Source organism: Canis lupus, chromosome 7 (genome assembly GCF_048164855.1).
Source record: "Canis lupus baileyi chromosome 7, mCanLup2.hap1, whole genome shotgun sequence".
Classification (NCBI taxonomy): Eukaryota; Metazoa; Chordata; class Mammalia; order Carnivora; family Canidae; genus Canis; species Canis lupus.
The window spans coordinates 28,337,392-28,357,953 of record NC_132844.1 but is presented as its reverse complement, the minus strand read 5'-3'; the positions used below and the strand labels follow the sequence as shown (position 1 = coordinate 28,357,953).

The 20,562-nt window shown below is 37.7% G+C and overlaps 2 protein-coding genes across 3 annotated transcripts in view; both read left to right on the top strand.

Moving 5' to 3' along the window:
* CYB5R4 (cytochrome b5 reductase 4) overlaps nt 1-17,678 on the top strand; it is a 76,929-nt gene extending 59,251 nt beyond the window's left edge. For both annotated transcript variants that reach the window (XM_072832199.1, XM_072832200.1), the window contains exons 13-16: nt 1,964-2,114; nt 2,425-2,511; nt 11,912-12,076; nt 17,151-17,678. In XM_072832199.1, coding sequence (XP_072688300.1) covers nt 1,964-2,114; nt 2,425-2,511; nt 11,912-12,076; nt 17,151-17,205 — 458 coding nt within the window. In that variant the 3' untranslated portion in view covers nt 17,206-17,678. The remainder of the gene's footprint in view (nt 1-1,963; nt 2,115-2,424; nt 2,512-11,911; nt 12,077-17,150) is intronic.
* A 2,366-nt stretch (nt 17,679-20,044) lies between these two features.
* The window catches only part of MRAP2 (melanocortin 2 receptor accessory protein 2), a 123,591-nt gene continuing 123,073 nt past the window's right edge, over nt 20,045-20,562 (top strand). The window contains exon 1 of the mRNA XM_072832179.1: nt 20,045-20,126. The gene's annotated coding sequence lies outside the window, so the exon portion shown is untranslated. The remainder of the gene's footprint in view (nt 20,127-20,562) is intronic.

The following is a 20,562-nucleotide window of genomic DNA, read 5'->3' as shown; positions in this document are numbered from 1 at the left end:
TTTACAGACTGTAACTTTGAGGTTGAGGATAAAGACCATCTTAACTTATCTTTGTAGTTCCTGTACCTAGCATGGCACTTGGCACATAATAGGCTCTCAATAAATGTGCTCTGGAAGAATAAAAAGACTATAATGAAATTTACTAAGATTTCAAGACCCCTATTCTTATTTCTGACCCTTTTTCTGTATCTTCAACTTTTCACTGCCTTCTGTTTCACAGTAAAAGTGCTTTTCCTATTTCTAACACAGCATTCACAGTAACATCCAGGTACCGGTGAAGTAGATCACTAAAATTTGAAAATAAAGAAAGTTTGTTGATTTCTGAAAGTTAAGCCAGTCTATACATAATGGATATGTTTAGTCCTCTTTGGTTACATAAATCAAAATACTGAATATAAATGTGAACCTAAAGAATCTTGAAATGCCTGCAAATCTAGTGAGGGTGAGAGGTTCATCCTGTGGTAGACTGACATGATTGTAATATAGCATGCGGACACTAAACTGATGTTCTCATAACCTATTGATAGAGATAGTGTGAAGAGCAGGGTGGAGAATTAGCCTAGAGCTTGGAAAAGGAAAGCCCAAAGGACTAGATGAGTGTTTTTTCAGCTTCATCCTGGGGAGCTAGACGTAGTACAAATATTTGTGTCACTTAGAGGATGACATACCAGCATGGTAGTGATAACTCATGAAGCCTCATCATGGCCTAAATGAGCTACCCTATGAAATTATCCGCTTCTTTGTTTCAATTCCATGTTCATTGAGCAACTGTTATATGACTGTTTTGGACTTCCAAATGTTCTGATACTGGGAATGGGATGCCCTGGATGGGGTGTGTAATGTTCAGGTCACGAGGTGAGGGTTGCCTTCTGTAAATCAGTTGCCATTCTGGCAGGTGTATTTTATCTTGTGAACTGGATTAAAATCAGGTACCTTGCCTGAGTCTAATCAGTTTTCTGACATTCGAAGGACTGGACTGCTGACAAAAGTTATCAAGTTAACATCATTCTTTGAGGCATCTTTAGTAAACAATCAGCTGACTTTTTCCTGAAGATATTCTGATCTTATGGTCCTTTTGAACAGGGAGCATCTGTTCCTTTCTAATACTTAATTCATCAGTTACTAAAAGATTCTTACTATCCTGCTTACTATAGACAAGAAGGAAAATATTATGAGCATTAAAAATAATAAAGCAAAGTATTTGAAATTGTTTTTAAAATGTTTAACTGCATTTTTTATTTTTAAAATTACATCGAAAATTTCTGAAATGTCCTAAAGGCAGTTCTCTTATATGAGTGATACATAGTGATTATATCAAATGCACTGCAGAAAAAATGTTTCTCAAATATTCTTATTCTAGATAGAATGCTCTAAGTACAGTTTCTGGTCTTTGTTTTTATAGGCATTAAATTCAGAACAGCTGTTCTTTTAATCAGTAGGTCTTTTCAAAGATTTGATGAAGGTGATGTTAGCACATTTACTAACATAAGACTTTAGAATACATTTTTATTTCCATTTTCTCTCTTATTTTTGTTGCTGAGGCTAAGAATCAATATGAAAGTAGTGAGTGTATATTCTCCACCTTGTACTGTGCTAGACAGGTATACATGGACTCTGCTTTTGAGGTGCTTATAATTTAGTTTAGCAATCAATCCTTTACTGATAATTTATACTTAAATACTTGTCAGTAGTTTGTAAATTAGAGGCTCCAGGTGGTTTGGGAAAATGATGATGGGAAATGAGTGTAATGAAACCTCATTATTAATTTGGTTAGAATGATATAATCTGAACATACTTGGGGGCTTAATGATTATTCCCAAAACTCCTTATACATCTAAAAAACTAAGGTGTAGTCTGAACGTTATGCATTCACCCTGTTACTCATCAGTGTTCTAAATTCAACTAGCTTAACCTCAGTTTCCCTGATTTTTTTTTCTGATTTAGTTTATATTTCATTGTTTAGGAGATTTTGTTTCCGTAAGCAATCCTGAGGGCAATTTTAAAATATCCCAGTTCCAAGAATTAGAAGATCTCTTTTTATTGGCAGCTGGAACAGGCTTCACACCAATGGTTAAAATACTGAATTATGCTTTGACTAACATACCCAGTCTCAGGTATGTAATTTTATCTTTAATTACTGTCCTTTGTGAAGCTGTTAGCTTAGTATAAGGTATTCTAAATTAATTAAATACTCAGTGGACCTTAATAGACATATTCTCATTCCCTCATTTATCATTTCTTACCCTACGTCCTCCAGTCCTAGCTGTCTTATTAACTTGATTCTTTTATTTTTGATATTTTTTGTTACTTAATTGGCACTAAGAAGCATTTCATGCCCGTTTATGTTTAGACTCTTCCATTCATGCATATTTTAAATGTAATCGAAATAGTTCTTTTTGAGTTGTTGTTGTTTTTTCTTTTAAGGAAAGTGAAGCTGATGTTCTTCAATAAAACAGAGGATGATATAATTTGGAGAAGCCAGTTGGAGAAATTAGCATTTAAAGATAAAAGGTATCAAACTGGTAATAGCTCTGTATTTAAATATTTAAAAATGTATAGTCAGTCTAGGCCTTATCTCCTTTGATTGGAGTTTTTAATTGGCCAGGAAGCTCCTTCAAAGACAAAATAAACTAATCAATAATTCTTTCAATGTAAATAATGTTAAGACCCCTCCCCCAAAGAAATCTTGTTTGATAAGATTAATATGACATCATATATGTATTAATAAAATATATACTGAGTTTTACATTTGTGTGACCTGTACTAAGTTGGGTTTCATTGAAAATGATCTGGCATAGATAATTTGATAATTCAAGATTTTCTAGTTATAGTGGGTACAAATCAAATAAATTTGATGAGATGGACAAAGCAAAAAATATTTTTCTTTACTACGGAATTTCTTAGGGCCTTTCATATGCTAATGTCCATTGTGACTTTTCAAGATGGGGGGATTCTTTATACATGGTTAAGATTTTCTTCATTTTTGTTTATTTACATTAACACTTAATGGCTGTGGTCCTCAGTGCACACTTTGGGAAATGGTGGGATAGGCAATGGAAGAAAGTTTGAGTCAGGCTGAACTGTGGTAGAAATAGAAAGCACGGAAATCTGTTTCATTGCAAAAAGCCCTAGTACAGTCAGCTGAAATAAGATGATTGAAATGGGCATATGCCTCATGTCCCGTAAACAGATTTAAAAGCAGTAAGAAATTTTGAAGGAACTTTTTAGAAGAGTGAATGGGACTAGCTGTCATACTTTCCAAAGGTTTCTAAAGCTATTTTTAAGAGATTCTGGACTTCATAAGTACTTCACACAAAATATCTGAGGTAAATATGTAGAGGATCATATAGTATAGATAAAACTCTACACCTTTTGAAAGTTGGAATTAAAGACATCAGAAACACAGCTGTTCTGGGGCTCCCTTTTCTTGTGAATACTTTGGAAGTGTCCTATCTAAGGCAATGCTTGGCCACCACTGGCTTTTCCTTCCTCTAGCCCTCCTCCTCTTTTACTCTTCATAAATAACATTCACAAGTTAAGGATGACCTGAACTTATTTATCCTTGAGGTATTTAGTCTTCTTACATACTTAAACCATAAACCTAAGAGTATTTTCTATATCTAGGTAGCTATATGGCAGTTCAAAGCATGGTTTAAAGAAATACAAATTCCTGGTTTTACAAGTGTGTTTTTCACTATTTTCAAAGTGGAAAATTAGAAGCAGCATGAATCAAAAAGCTTGAAGCCCTACATTCTAGTTTTCATTCTACTCTTCACCAGCTTGAAACTTATTCAAAAATTACTTAGCTCTTTGGGCCCATCTCTTTATCTTCAAAATAAAATAATGATGCCTTTCCTACTTATTTCATAAGGCTAATGCGAGAATTAGAGAAAATTGTATAACTACTCTGAAAACTGGGAAGCCCTGCTTCAGATAATTGAACTGTGGCTTAGAAGAACTCTATGTACATGAGTTTCATATCTGTATTACCTGTATGAGCTCCCATTTTCTAAACAAACATTTAAAATAATTAAAACAACATAGCTGGGCTTTTTGACTTGAGGTTTTTTTTTTTTTTTAATATTTCTGGCAGTGTTTTGATAAAGTTATATTTTAAGATAGTTCCCTTATATAAGAAGATCCATTTACCATGATTTTAATGAACAGACATTGTACTTGTAGTCTTTCAGTAGGAGTTAAACTTGATTTAAGAAGTATTTGGTATAAAGAAATGTGTTGACAGCCTCTGAACATAACACTGTTTTGTTTTGTTTTGGTCTCTAGTAACCTGGGTTGGTGGATCTTGTAGGCTAGAATGTTGAGGATGAACAGTCAAGGAGAAAGACCTCTTTTCTTTCACATGTGGATGACTGGCTCTAATAGCTCTCACCAGATGAGGCCTACTGTCCACCTTGCAGAAAGAAGTGATGTGTTGTGACTTCTGGCCTGCCTTTATCTCCCCCTTTTCTGCGCCCTCTCTTTCTCTTCTTGCTCTGCTGTGGGCTCCTGTGTGTGCACTCCTCTCTCTCTCTCTCTCTCTCTCTCTCTCCCCTCCCTCTCTCTCTCCCTCCCTCTGCCTCCTCACTAACCCCCTCCTTCCTCTTCCCAGAGACATAGCTGTCCTTGCTTGAAGCACTCTGTTGGCACTGACTTCTAGCATATAATTTATACTCCCTGGAGACTCCTGTCAGGCCCTCACTGGAAAACAAAAAGGCTGGCTATGCTTGTAGAGATGGCTTTGCCATGTTTATCAGGAATGTTCTCGTATTCTGAGGTTTTATGAGAAGCCTGGCTTCAGGGCTTATTGGTGGGTTTTGTAGCACTATTGATTGATTATTGAGTCCCACACAGAAAAGGAAAGTGAAAGTCTAGATTTAACCTAAGGTTGTTTTAGTTGGTCGCATCTGTATTTCAGTTAGCATTTTAGGCCTCAATTTTTCCATTTGTGGAATAGGGATATCCATACCTACGTCATAGAATTGTTTGGGCATGGGAGCCAGTGAGATAGTAGGTACCTAGCCAGAATTAGCATATTTGTAACATTCATTTATTCATTAAAGACATGTGAAAAAAAAAAAAAAAAGACGTGAGCTTTTACCCTGTGCCCATATAATACAGGCATACTGTGTGGGCTTATTTTCTCATGCAATCCAAGGAATGTACCTCTTTATTTACCTACATGGCTAAACTTAATAGAATTGTAACACAGGTATATCATAAGTACTTTTTTTGGATATTTCTGTTTCAGTCAAGTTTCCAGTAAGCATAAAATTTGAACAGAAAACTGCTTACTTGATTCTTATCCAAATATGTTATTACACTTGACTCTTAACTCCAGTTAGGTAAGACTCCATTCACAACATTTCAAATCTAGCAAAATCCCACACATTTATTTTCCTTAAAAAAATTGAGAGAAAACAGAAGGCAAACATGTATGGTAGTAGATGTAGCTAATTACTATGTAAACTAGAATGCAAATTGGATTTCACTCATCTTTCTCTTGACTACTGCACAGTGTTATGCATGAGGTCCCATCTCAGCAGAATTCCCTAGCTCTGTGAGTTTCTCAGCTTTTGCAGACTGATTTTTGAGGGGTGGGATAGCTTGACAATGAGATTGACTTCTGGGCAATATTTCGTAATATATAAATATAACCAGCGTTTTCTTTCCCCTTCAGAGCAGTCATTTTTAGAGAAAATAACCTTCTTTTAGTAAAGCTACCTCTGGCTCTAACACACAAACACGGATGCTCTTTTTTTTTTTTTAATTTTTATTTATTTATGATAGTCACAGAGAGAGACAGAGAGAGAGAGAGGCAGAGACATAGGCAGAGGGAGAAGCAGGCTCCATGCAGGGAGCCCAACGTGGGATTCGATCCCGGGTCTCCAGGATTGCGCCCTGGGCCAAAGGCAGGCGCTAAACTGCTGTGCCACCCAGGGATCCCAACACGCATGCTCTTATGCATACTCATCTTTTTTGTTTCATATTTTTTAAATAATGTAGTCATACTAACTATACATTTTATAACTACATTTTCTACTTAGTGTATTACACCTATTCTGTGTATAGAATACTTTAAACCAGTGGTTCTCAATCTGGAGTAATTTTTGTCTGTGACGTCAACTCTTCACCCTAATCCCCATGACTTCACAGGCATTTATGTCTGAAAACATTTTTTTATCACCACAACTGAGGGCATCTGGTTGGTAGAGGCCAGGAATGCTGCTAACATCCTACAGTACACAGGACAGCCTTTCGCAACAAAGAAATATCCATCCCCAAATGCCAGTAGTGCTAGTTGGGAAAACCTGCACTATACTATGAGTTTTCATAGCTACATTATATTCAGTCATGTAAGCATACCATGACGTATTTAGCCAATCCCCCGCTGGTGGGCATAGTGATTAGAAGTTGTTCTGTACCTCTCTGTGCAGGGTAAAAATTCAGCAGAAGAATCATAAGGTCAAAGAATACCAAGGCCATTGGTAACATTTTGACAAATAGCCTCTAGAAAGTACCCAGCACAGAATATTATACCCTACACATTTAATATGTTGGGTCATTATTTTTCCTTTAGAAAGGATGAGGTTAACATTTAGGGCAAAAGGGAAAGAGGGAAAGGAATCCCAAGCGGCAAAGAAGTGGGCCACAATGGACAGGGGATTGTGTACCCTGTTATGTGCACCAATGGATCACGTGCACCACTTCAGGTATTTGTGTGCTCACTATTTGCAAAATGTGCTTAATGTTGGGAAAGAGTGAGTAAGGATACCCTCATGGTGGAGAAGTTCTGAAGGTCAGCAGTAACTGTGAAGTCTGTGCGTTGAGATGAACAAATCCTGTTAGGTCTAGGAAGAGGAAAGAGTGTTTTTGTGAGTGCGGGGTTGGCAAAGCTTCAGGGAAGAAGGGGTTTTTGAACTGGGCTTTGGGAAGCAATTAGCATTTCTGTGAACAGGAAAAGTAATTTGGGTAATAGGAATTTAGGAGCAAAAAGCCATGAGGGCCAAGGGCGCCTGGATGGCTCAGTCAGTTAAGCATCTGCCTCCAGCTCAGGTTATGATCCTGGGGTCCTGGGATGGAACCCTGCTTCATCATCATTGTTTACAGTCCCCTGTTTAGCGGGGACTATGCTTTTTTTTTCTCTCCCTCTGCCCTTCCCCCTGGGTTGTGCTCACTCGCCCTATCTCTCAAATGAATAAATAAAAATCTTTTAAAAAAACATGAGGACCAGTATGTTGAGTGATTTACCAAAAGAGCACAGTCCAATTTTGTTGAACTCTATACAGAGCCTAATGGAGAAAAATGTGAAATAATTTTGCAAAAAACAAAACCATTGATTATATTAGAAGGAATCTTAGTGGTTGGTGATCACTTCTAATCATCTTTTAGATCACTATCAGCCAAAGAAACAGAATAGGTTAAAATCAGGGAATGAGAGACCTTAAGTGTAATTCATATATTAAATAAGTATCTATGAAGTGGATATGGGAAGCTCCAAGAACATGGGAAGCTCATCTCCCTTTATTACCAACAGGCTCTCTAGGTAATGACTGGCTATGTTTCTGTACTCTGGTGTCCGCATTAGGACTAGCAGTGTTTCAGTCCAATTGAGATAGCAAAAGCTGATGACCTCAGAGGCACAAGTAAATTGAAAATGTGCCCAAACCCCTTTCTCTTTCTCTAGCCTATGCTGTGCTCAGGATATGGGCCCCTAACATGGAGCCTGAAACACTCTGTTCCTCCCAGATGTTCCTCATTTGGGGTTTCTTGAAATGTATTTTTTGAAATATTCATGGAATCCCCTCTAAAGGGCTCTGTGAATGAATAAGTTTGAGAAACAATGTGTACCATATCACCTCTTTGAAGGTTTGCTGTGAAATTAGCATGTTCAAGGTTCTGAGAAATTTTGAAATCTATTTATAACTTTTCTTAACCCAGTAGTCCCAAATTCATTTGATAGGTTAGCTTTTTCTTGTGGATTACCACTAATATCTGGAAGACTAATAGTGTTCCATCAGATTTATTTTGATATACGTTTACATAATATGTATATGTTAGAAATTTTAGCCCCTAGCTATTTATTTTGTGAGCTATTTTCCTGTGAGCATATAGCAAGTCTTCCTGCTGTTTCTAGCTTTTTTCTTTTTCTTTTTATTGTTTTTCATTTTGATTCCAGTATAGTTAACCTACTGTGTTGTATTAGTTTCAGATGTACAATATAGTGATTCACCAATTGTGTACATTACTCAGTGCTCAACGTGATAAGTGTACTCTTAATCCCCACCACCTATTTTCCCCACCCCCCTACCCATCTCCCCTCTGGTAACCATCCATTTGTTCTCTGTAGTTAAGACAAACTTCTTGGTTCATCTCTCTTTCTCCTCTTTTTTTCTTTCCTCATTTGTTTTGTTTCTTAAATTCCATGTATGAGTGAAATCATATGGTATTATTCAGCCATAAAAAAGAATGAAATTTTGCCACTTGCAACAACATGGATGGATCTAGAGGGTATAATGGTAGGCAAAATAAGTCACTTAGAGAAAGACAAATACTATATCATCTAGTATTTTTCTTTATTTTTTAAATTTATTTTTATTTATTATTATTTTTTTTTTAGTATTTTTCTTTATCTATAGAAATCTAGGCCCCAAATACCCTGAAATACTTTTCTCTAGGCAGTGCCAAATCACAGAGGCTTTGTAAACAATAAGTTGTAAGATGGGATTGGGGTTTTTAGGAGAACTAATATAGCAATGATGTGTCAGATAGATTAGGGTTCGTGGTATTAGAGCAGTCTTTTACTTATACAAGAGGTCTAAGGGCTTGATGTGTAGTTGTGGCAGTAAATATAGGAAGGTAGGGGACGTGTCTAAGAAATGTGAAGGAAGTAGTTTTTGGAAGCAGATTGGCTGGAGGGGAGGGAATGGGTTGTTGGATGACTGCAGGCTCTGCATAGGATTGAGACTGAATAAATATATTTATATTTCAAGATTTTTCATCTCAGATCATTATCAGTCTCCTCTAAAATAATTTTTTCCACAAGCTTATTTACTTCCATTGACATTTAGACAATACAGGCATTCCCCAGAAGCAGATCTTTTTTTCTCACTCTCTTTTTATGTCGATTTCACTTTATGGATTATCTAAATTTGTTTTCAGGTAACATTTTCAAGACTTCTGGTCCTTTCCTGCATTTTGAAATCATAGGGCAGAAAGGAATTTTAGGACATTTACCCTTATGCCTCAAAGCTCTAATTATTTCAGATACTAAGTTGGTCTTCTTTCAAAATAATCCAGAAGAGAGGATTCCATAGTAACCATCTATATCTTGATATGGTAAGAAGGAATCCTTTTTTAAAAGTATTCTTGAGTCTTAACTTGGTATTGTTCCTATTCCAGTTTAAGCTCTTTTAGTTCCTGTAAAGGGGTTCCTGTAAAGCAGCACATCAGCCTCTTTACAATACACATAAAAATTGCATTCAGGTGACTGTTCACGTTTTCCATTGAGTGCCCAAAAGTTATGGCCAGGGGACCAGGCAGTGTGTGAACAAATATGAAATGCATAAGACGTTCACACTGTTTATGTTAGGATCATAGTTATTTACTACCCGTTAGTAGATGTCTGCAGAAAGTTTGCCAATGACTAGGTTTGTTTTTTTTCTCTTAAACATCTCGGTATAAAGGAAAATTACGATTTTTTTTTTCAGATGAGAGGGATACCAGTATTGGTTTATATTTCTTAGTAGTTTTATTCCAGTGACAGACTTGTTGGAAATAGAGCCAGAGAAGATACATTTTTATGTTTAATTTAACAAGACAGTTGCTGTCTTTTATCTAGTTGTCTCTTTGTAATTGGAAATGTCTTAAGATAGTAGTTCTGCAGCTGCTTTTGGGTCTCCTTTGATAATCCAATGAAAGGTCTTCCCAGAAAAATGTACTTACGAATTCATGTAGATTTTTTAATGTGATTTCATAGATGCCAACATGACTTTGTTCTTTTTTAGTTTTGGCCAGTATGCCTTCTTTGTAAATACATTTCTTTAGTCATTCATCAAGCATTTTTGCACACTTACCTCAAGCCAAGCCTGGATACAGTACTAAATAAAGCAGACAAGGATTCTGCCCTCTTGGAGCAGTAGACAAATATGACATTCTGAAATTAGCTAAAGTTATCCAAAACTATCTTCATTTTAAATGCTAGCAAGGAAAAAATCAGTGAAAGTATTTGGGGAAATTGTTTTATATAGAGTAGATTGTATTGCTGCTAAAACTACATGGGAGCCTCAAAGGTAAGAAATAGAACATAACTCTGTAGGGCTTTTAAATATAAAATCAGAATTTCTATAGAGATTATATGGCTCTTCCACCTTGTTCTAAATGGACAAATAAGCCCGAGAGGCTGGGGTCTGGGTGAGAGCTAGGACTGGTTCTCTCACCCCTGGCAGGCACTCTGAGTTGGTATGTGCTGCTTTGTGCTCATCAGTTTCGGGGAACTTCATCTCAGCTGCAGCACAGCAATGTGAGGGCAGCAGCACCAGCCACATCTTGTTTCTGTTATTTGGCTCCCCAGGCCCCTTCACAAGAGAAAATGTTTATTTCTGCTCTTTCTTAAGATTGACATGAATGGATGATTAATTTCTGCTAGTCTTGAGAAAATACCTCAGTTATTCCCCGGAAAAATGTAGAAAATATTTTGATCTGATGCTATAAAAAAATGGTAAGAATTAATTGTGTTTGCTACATTGGAGAAAGTTTGTAATTTACTATGATCCTTTACCAGCAGTTCACTTAACATGACAGAAATCTGGGAAAAATTTGCCTGTAGTTACATTGTGAGATTTAGTTTGATGTTCTTCTTTCTCATCTTAATTCTTACTTTTTCTTTCATACGTTTCATTTCTTAGTATTTGAGTGCCTCCTGTGGGTTGGCCACTAGGGATGTAGTGACAGCCACAGCAAACATGGCCCTTGCTCTCATGGGGCTTATGATCTAGCAGGGAAGGCAGACGTCAGTAGAATAATCGTCTTGATGACCACATATATTTACAAGCTGAAGAAAAGGGAAAGGAAGACATTTCTCCTTATGATCTAGCAGGGAAGGCAGACGTCAGTAGAATAATCGTCATGATGACCACATATTTACAAGCTGAAGAAAAGGGAAAGGAAGACATTTCTCCAACCCATATATCAGAGGACTGATGGGCCTGCAGTGCTTCCCCCTGTGGAAATGATGCTTGAGCTGAGAACCGAAGAGTAGGGCATGATAGAAACATTATAGGAAGAACAAGGATGGGCAGCATCTGAAGACTGAGACAACTAGACACCTAGTTAGGAGCTAGGACTTGGTGAGGTTGTCCATATGGGAGGTGAGGCAGAGAAAGATCCTGAAGATAAATCCCAGGCTCCTGGCCTTTGCAACCAAGTTCCATGGTGCCATTCACAAGGAGAACATCAAGTGTAGGGTAGGGAGATCACAAGTTGAGGTTGAAGTGAGTGAGACAGCAATAGTAAGTAGTCAAATTGGCTCTCTGGGGTCTGGAACTCCTTGGAGAAGCTCAGGTCGGAGATTAAAATGCACATGTCTTTGGTAATTGCTCTGAACTGTGATTTATACAAGCAGATTATTAATAGAAATGTGGAGTTCTCTGAGATCCCTTGGAACTCAGTAAATAATGCCAGATTACTCTTCTTATCCGTAGCAAAAGCTGATCCTTAGTAAATATGGAGTTACCTATATGGTTTTGTTAAATTTTTGCTTACAATCTCTTCTGGTGCTTTTCTAGCCAGTGTATCAATCTTCAGGTATTAAATTGTTCTCAAAGGGAACAAAAGAAAACATTTTCATGAACTTGAAACATACTAATAATATGTTTAAAATAATAGACTTTTAAAAAATGTTTCTTTTCTTTAGATTCCAGGTTGAATTTGTTCTCTCAGCACCTACTTCTGAGTGGAATGGCAAGCAGGGACACATTTCACCAGGTCTTCTTTCTGAATTTCTGAAAAGGAGTTTAGACAGATCCAAAGTCCTCATCTGCATCTGTGGCCCAACACCATTCACAGAACAAGGAATAAGGTGAGTAGCAATGTGTTAGGGAAAAGAAAACCCAACACTGTGAAATGAAAATCTTCCATGAAAAGCAATAGCCTTAGCTATCTGTTCTTCCCATTCATACAAACTTACACTGTAATAGTCTGGTACAGCCTAAGAAGATAGTAAAGTTTTTAACTTTCATGCAGGTGAGAGGTTGGAGGCCAGGATTATGCATGGGGTTAGATGTGAATGATGATCTCTGCTAATGACCGGCAGTGTGGATACAGATTCATGGGTTTGGTGCCACAGTCTTATGTGGGACATTGGATTCTTTTCTTCCACTTTTCTTCCACCAAAGCTTTCTAACATATGGTAATTAATAAGCATTGTTCATCTCACTGTAGCTTTCGACTTTTCTTCATTCTCTGCAATTAGACAAAAGCTAGTAAATTCCAGCAGTTGAAAGCCAGATGGCAAGACAGAAGGAGAGACTAGGACATAAATAAGCAAAGACTAGGAGTTGACTATGGATAATGAAATATCAGTGGTAGTGTTCGTCTTATTTAAAATTCATCTTGCTCTGATTTAAATCTAAAGTGAAACTTTAAAATATTTTGTTAAATGTCGCTGTGATTGGGTGGCTAGGTGATTTTAAAATACAACTGCCTTAAATGCCCTGTTCATCCTTATTTGATACATGACTGAACCTAACATTTTCTCATTTTCTGGATAGTTTTCTCTCTTGCTTTTTTTTTTTTTTTTTTTTTTTTTGCTATTTTGTTTTTTAATTGAATTAATTTAGAAAAAGATTGACCTCAATAGATAAAGACATTGAGAAGTGTTTCTCTCCATGTTGTATTTAAAAAGTATTTTAATTAAATTTAAGTGTATTTCTGGATTTTAATACCTTCAGAAAAATACTCTTTTGTTTAAGTACTCTCAACTTAAATTTTAAAAAATATTATGATTTAAACTTTTAATCTTTCAAAGCTAAAACATAACTATTAAAATGATAGTGAAGACTAACAGTGTGGTTTGAAGTAAAATAATTTTTAAAAAAGAAAAAAGCTAAAAGATACATTCTTCTATTTTACTGGCACTGCCAGTAAATAATAATAATATAATCTTAATGCTTCCTTTATAGATCGCAGCATAATAATCCTTTTACATGATGGGAATCTTGTAGTCTTCAGCATTGAAAGAGACTGTCTTTAAGGCCACTTAGCACAGTTACCTGAGTGAGGATGAATCCCTGGTCCAGCCTCCTAAAGAAATGGGTTGTTTTCTCCTGTGAATGGTGGGCTGTTTGTGGGCTCTTCATTCTCATTCTCATTCCATTCTCATTCTCATTCCAAGGCTTAGCACACTTCCTTACACACCGGAGCCTCTGTGTGCGGAACTGAATAGAAGGTCACATTTTAATATTGACTGTAATCTCTACAGCTTTAGTTTCTCAGCTTTACCTTAGCACTAATCTTTCTGTCCTGCATTAATTGCCTTGCCTAGAATTACTCAGGAGTATTACTTTTTTTTTTTTTTTTTTAAAGATTTTATTTATTTATTCATGATAGTCACAGAGAGAGAGAGAGAGAGGCAGAGACACAGGCAGAGGGAGAAGCAGGCTCCATGCACCGGGAGCCCGATGTGGGATTCGATCCCGGGTCTCCAGGATCGCGCCCTGGGCCAAAGGCAGGCGCCAAACCGCTGTGCCACCCAGGGATCCCACTCAGGAGTATTACTGATCATTATATAGGGATGTCTGCTTTTGCTCACCTTCAAACATGCTACATGGAGTTGCCTTGTGAGATTTAGCCTGATTCACAGCATTCTTCATTTTATTGCTCTTTCCTTGATTGTGTTTTGTAGATGTTGCTTTTTTATTTTTTTATATTTTTTACATATTGAAGGTTGGTGGCAACCTTGCATTGTGCAAGTCCATATTTTCCCAATGGCATTTTCTCACTTTGTGTCTCAGTTTGGTAATTCTCACACTATTTCACACTTCTTCATTATTGTTATGATGATCTGTGATCAGTGACTACAACTTGGTGAGAGCTTAGATGGTGGTTAGCATTTTTTTAGCCATCAAATGTTTTTTAATTAAAGTATATACATTTTTTATACGTAATGCTATTGCACAATTACTGAACTAGAGTATAGTGTAAATATAACTTTTATATCCACTGGAAAACAAAAAATTCATTTGACTTGCCCTGTTGTAATATTTTATTGCAGTGGTGTGGAACCGAATCCACATCATCTCTAAAGAGTGCCTATACTTGCAATTCATAGCATCTGCCCTTGTGACACCTAATTTAGGACTCTTGTTTCTTTGATTTTTTTTTTGCCTTGACCATCTTAATGGATGTTGTGTATCTCTTACTTGGCAGTTACATGGGTCTCTTAATATGTCACAGTTTTTGCTATCCTGAAAAGTGACTCTGTGATGCCCACTCCTTAAGGCCCTCCAAGGTTAATCTCATGTTAATCTCATGTCTGCTGCATATATATAAACATTTCAAACATATTCTCCATATTTGGTGAAATTTTGTTAAATTTATATGATATGGTAACAGAGAAGGACTCCGAAATGGATTTTATTTTAATACAGATAAAGAGCAAGATAATTATTTGTGTAGTAAAGGTGCTTTCATCTACTAAATACCCACTTGTTTATTACAGAGATCAATAAAACAGTCTCTGCTTTTGAAGCTGACACTGTCTAGTGGTGGAAACAGATGCATACACTGATAACTAAAATATGACTCAGAATATCATAAGCACTCTTATGAAAAGTAAAAGAAAAGTGTCATGAAAATTCAGGAAGAGGCAATTTACTTTTACCTTGGGCTGTGTATTGGGAGAGAGAGGAGCTGCATGGTCAGGAAGACCTGTTCTTTATTTATTTTTATTTAATTTTTTTAAAAGATTTTTATTTATTTATTCATGAGAGACACACACAGAGAGAGAGAGAGAGAGGGAGAGCGCAGCAGAGACACAGGCAGAGGGAGAAGCAGGCTCCATGCAGGGAGCCTGATGTGGGACTCGATCCCGGGACTCTGGGATCACGACCTGGGCCAAAGGTGGCGCTAAACCACTGAGCCAACCAGGCTGCCCAAGACCTGTTCTTTGAATGATGGCAAAAACATTGCCAGTCTGAGGCAGAGAAGGGCAGGGTAGGCAGAGGACCAAATAAACACATGGAGGATGCAAGTATTCAAAAATCTAGACTAGCGTGGTCAAAATGAAGCCACTCGCCAGTGAGGGGCAGCACGTATGGCTGGAAAGGTAGGATGAATCCAGGCAGCGAGAGGTGTGACAGCTACACCAGGTTGGCCCTCTGACTCCTGTACCATACTGGTACTTTGAATATGTATGTATGTGTAGAAGCTTCTAATTTGAGTTTGAATCCCAATTCTACCACTTAAGAGTCATCTTGCAATCACTAATTAGGCATCCTAGAGCCGGTTAACCTTTCTAATAAGCTTTAGTGCACTCACCTGTACAAGGGAATAAAAAATAATACTTAGGCATGTGAAGTGCTTAGTACAGTGACTATATACAGTAAGTACTAAATAAATGTTTTTATTTTCACCATTTTTTATGAAGTATAATTAATGTACACTGTTGTTAGTTTCACGCATATAATATACATTATATGATATGATAATTCAGCATTTCTATACATTACCTAGTGCTCATCACAATAAGTGCACTTGTGACCCCTTTCATCTATTTCACCCATCCCCCCACCTACCTCCCCTCTGGCAACCACCCTTTTGTTCTCTGTATTCAAAGGTCTATTTTTTCTCCTTTTTTGTTTGTTCATTTTGTTTCTTAAACTCCACATGAGTGAAAATCATATGGAATTTACCTTTCTCTGTTTTCAGCAGCATTTTAAACAGAGGTACTTCTAAGATTTCAGTCTCAGTGTTTTCCAAATTGAATTATACTTAAGAGTATTTCTGCTTGTCTTGTTCAGTTTGGGAGAATGAAAATAGAATGCTAAGGGGATCAGTTCCTTACTTTGAAAACTGATGAATAAAGGGGGGGAAACCCAGGCATTTATTCTGTCTTGTATGAGTTGTACCACTGGGTAACCGCATATAGCAGAAGTTTGTTTTTCTCTGTAGAATTCCTGAGCTGAAAAATGAAGAAAGAATTATAGTAGTATCACAACTTCAGTTACTAATGAACTAATGGAAATGTATGTAGACCAGCAGTGGTTGTTAGCATCCAGAAAGAGAGGCAGTCAAGTATTATGTGCCTCCTGGCAGAAGAATACCACCAATGAAGTAGTCTTGTCAAAAAAGAATCAAACCTGTATTTGAAAGCCTCTGGATCCAATTATTAAACTGTGGGAAAAAAGAGGACTAGGAACATTAAAAAAAAAAAAAAAAAAGAGGACAGAGGAACATAAAAGAGGGCATGGGGACATATTATTAAAGTATACCACAAAGATGCAGCAAAATGAAGACTCTGGGATTCTCAGCACTTAAAAATATGGTTTTGTCAACAAAGAAATTGCAGGACAGAGAGAAAGAGAGAAGGGATATTCTAGATCAAAAGATACCTAAAAGACATCACCCAATCACAATGAGTAGACTTTAAATTGGCATTAAACTGACTTTAAAATTATGGTGTTTAGGGACACCTGGGTGGCTCAGGGGTCGAGTGTCTGCCTTTGGCTCAGGGCATGATCCCGGAGTCCTGGGATCCAGTCCCACGTGGGGCTCTCTCCATGGAGCCTGCTTTTCCCCCCTCTGCCTGTGTCTCTGCCTCTCTCTCTCTCTCTCTCTCTTTCTCTGTGTCTCTCATGAATAAATAAATGGAATCTTTAAAAAAAATAATTATGGTATTTATTAGACAATTGAAAATTTGAACACTGACTAGATACTTGATCTTAAGAAATGATGTTAGTTTTTTTAGAAGTGATAATTTCTTTTTTTTTAAAGAAATGTTTTTTTTGTTTGTTTGTTTGTTTGTTTGTTTGTTTTAAGAAAGTACATACTAAGCAGGGAAAATGGAAAAGCACTATGGTTATAATGGTAAACTTTGGTCTTACCTCTTTTAAACATTTTCCCAAAGGATCACGTACTTTGTATTTGTTTTTCAGGTTGCTGCAGGATCTGAACTTTTCCAAAGATGAGATCCATAGTTTTACAGCATAATGAAGAGCTGTCATTGTCCTTTACTCAACTGTTTTTGTCTAAATTTGTGATTATTTAGGATTTTTTAAGAGAACATTTTTGTACATACCAACTAAAAGGTCAGCTAGAATCCAGGTTTCCGTTTCTTCAATGAAATCAACTATTCCTTCAGTATAGATGACTTGTTGACTTTATTTTGTACCATAACTTATTTTACTACTGATCTTTGACCTGGAATCAATCATGGCAACAAGTCTATACAGGAGTCTTTTGTGATGAGTCACAAACTTCCTTACCATTTAAAGTGTATCACTGTTCTACAGTAAGCTCTTGTGTTTTATGACATGATAAAGTAAATGATCATTTTGATCACGTTTCTATGCCGTACAATGTCTTATTAGCAATACAGATTAAATTTTACATTGCACTGTTAACTCAGGAAATGATCATTTATGTCCTTGTATTACTATTAAAACATGGAATGTTATAACTTATTAAGTGATCCAAACATTTTGTGTGTGTGTGTGTGTGTGTGTGTGTGTGTGTATGGCAGTGATACAGAGTAGAATAAAAGTACTCAGGTACTTTTTAATTCTTGTGGTAGAAATGTGTTTAAATGCAACAATATCCGTCTAAAGGGAATTAAAAGGCAACAATATAAGATCCTGGAGACATTTCACATATACGGTTTTGATTAGACATTAGATGCGTCAGAGAGTTTGAGAGAAACTTAACAACTATTTTGATTCTTAGCCAAAATTAGAGGTGTCAGGAAAGATCACAAAAGTGTGGCATCTGGTCCCAAGACCTAAAATGATCATTTATGCTTTAGAATGAGTTAAATTTTAATTCTTTTTTAGCCTTTCTAGAGGAACACTGTGTCCTAAATGCCACCTTCCCTGGCTGGCTGCTTTCCCCACAGCTGGCAGTTCAGCAGGAAGCCCGGTGTGCAGGCAATTTATTGTCTGCCCCTGCTGCTTAGAGGCAGCCTTCAAATACTTTCACAGATTGGAATTTAGCAAAGGGTATCAAGAAAAGTCACAGTGAGCATTTCATGAGGAAGCTCTTGAATGCTTAGGTGGCTACTGCAGGAGCTTAGATTTTTCCATCTTACCCAATACAGCAGCACTGTTTTCAGAGAAATAAAGGGAGTGGGAGAAGTCTCCAAATTCCCTGAAAACGATGTTGGAAATAGCTAAAATCTTCACTGAATGATGTACTCAAGAGGAACACACTATTAATATTCCTGAGATGACACTCCCGGTTTATGAAGCTGCACGTGTGCAGGTGCCTGGGGGACTCATTTCCTGTGCCTCCAGCTTTTGCAGCCATTTCTACCCACATCGACATTCACTGGGCCCAGCAGGATCCAGCTGCCCTGACTGGCAGTGCTCCCTGGAGGCAAACAGGAACATTCTCTACCTTCTCCACCCCACGCCCCGCCCCACCCCAACACCTATTTTTTCTTCTCTAAGAGAGATCATGAACTCTTTAGGGCATACCTTTTTTTTAGTTTATTTGTAAATATACCAATTAATTCCACCTCAGCCAACAGTTTTCTCATCTTTTCTAACCTCATTTCTCTCCAGTCCTTTTCTAGTTACCTCAAGCGCACAAAATCCTGTTTGTCACTCTTTATATGTATCTCTTCCTCATTCCTCTTGTTGTATTTTAAAGCAAAAGGAAATCCATAAGCATCTTCTGGACCTATACGTTAATTATTCCCAAATTGGAGTCTCTAATTGAGAATCACCGAGCTTCACCTTTCAATATCCAGGCACCTCCTGGTGCCACATGGATGTTCCATAGCCTCCCATCTTCAACTCCCACTGTAGGCTTCTCTTCCCAAGTCCCCTTCTCCTCTTGCATTCTTGGATTCACTGGGACCTACCTTCTGCTTCTCCGGCCCTTCCAGAACCATTCAGTATGGATGTCTCCCTCTCCAACCTGACTTCCACACACTAGCTCACTCTCCCCTGTCATTCCTCAACTGGAGTAGGACAGTATCCTGGTTAGAGTCTTGATCTCACTGAAATCCATTCTCCACTCTTGAGTCTTCCAGAAAGCCCTGGAGAGAAAATGCCCTACATAAAGCTTCAGTCTCCCTTTGTAGACAGCCATATTATACTGAGGGGCATAGATTGTAACTTTTGTTTTTTTTTTGTAACTTTTTTTGATCAAAGAACTCCAAGACTCCTACACCACATGTTTGCAATGAGGAAAGGGGATTATATTCAAAGTCACTTTTGCTTAAGAATTGTTTGCTTGCTTGCTTCTTAAAAAAAAAAAAAAAAGTTTTTTCGTTTTCTATTGCTGCCAGAACAAATTAACACAAACGTAGTGGCTTATAACAACACCCATTTATTATTTCACGGTTTTATGGGTGAGAAGAAGTCTGAGCATAAGGAGCCTCTGCTGGGCCTCTGCTGAAGGCCTCACCAGGCTGAAATTAGCTCATCCACTGAATTGTGCTCTTCCCTGGAGGCTCTGGAAAAGATTGTGTTTCTAGGCGTGTTGAGGTTGTTGGCGAATTCAGTTCCTTGCAGTTGTGGGATGGAGTTCCCTGTTTTCTTGCTAGCTGTCAGCTAGGGGCTAGTCTTTGCTTGTAAAAGCTGCCCACGTTCCTCTCATGCTGTCTATGTGGTTCCTCTAGCACTGGCCGGTTCAGTCCCTCCCAGGCTCCCAATGTCACCCAGTTTTCCTGCTACATCTTTTGCCCCAGCTGGAGAAGCTCACTGCTTTTAAGGGCCCACGTGATTCCATTGGGCCCACCCACATAACCCAGAGTAACCTCCCAATTGTAAAATCTGATGCTTGCTGCTGCAAAATCTCTTGCCATTTAATGTAACATATTCAAAGTTTGCAAGTGTTAGGCTGTTGCATTCAGTGAGAAACATCCCGCCTTCTACAGTCTACAAAGAACAGAGAGAAACTTGTCCAAGGTAAGATCATTGTGTTCTTTGAGGATGTTGCTGTGGCCTCTTACTTTTTACCTTAATGTGATAGAATGTGAGAAGAGTATAGGGTGCTCTCGTACCCCAGAATGCTCAGCTTCACTGTGCTGACAAAGGCTCTGCTCCCTCCATGATCCATCACCTCTGCCATACAAACTTGGCCTGTTTGGGGCTATATCGATGATGAACCAGATGAGCCAGACTCTGGTCTATAATATCTAAAATTCTGGCTAGTAACAAGAAGGAAACGCAAACCTTAACCATTCCCAATTTCTTGGTTTCTTTCTGCTTTGCTCTTACCGGTGAATCTTTTCACCCTGGGCTGCCGGTTTGGCAGACCTCAAATCAATGGCAGAGCGATCTAAAATGCAAAAATGGGTTTTCTCTTCTGTCACCCAGTCACCACTCGTGGTGTGGAGGCTCT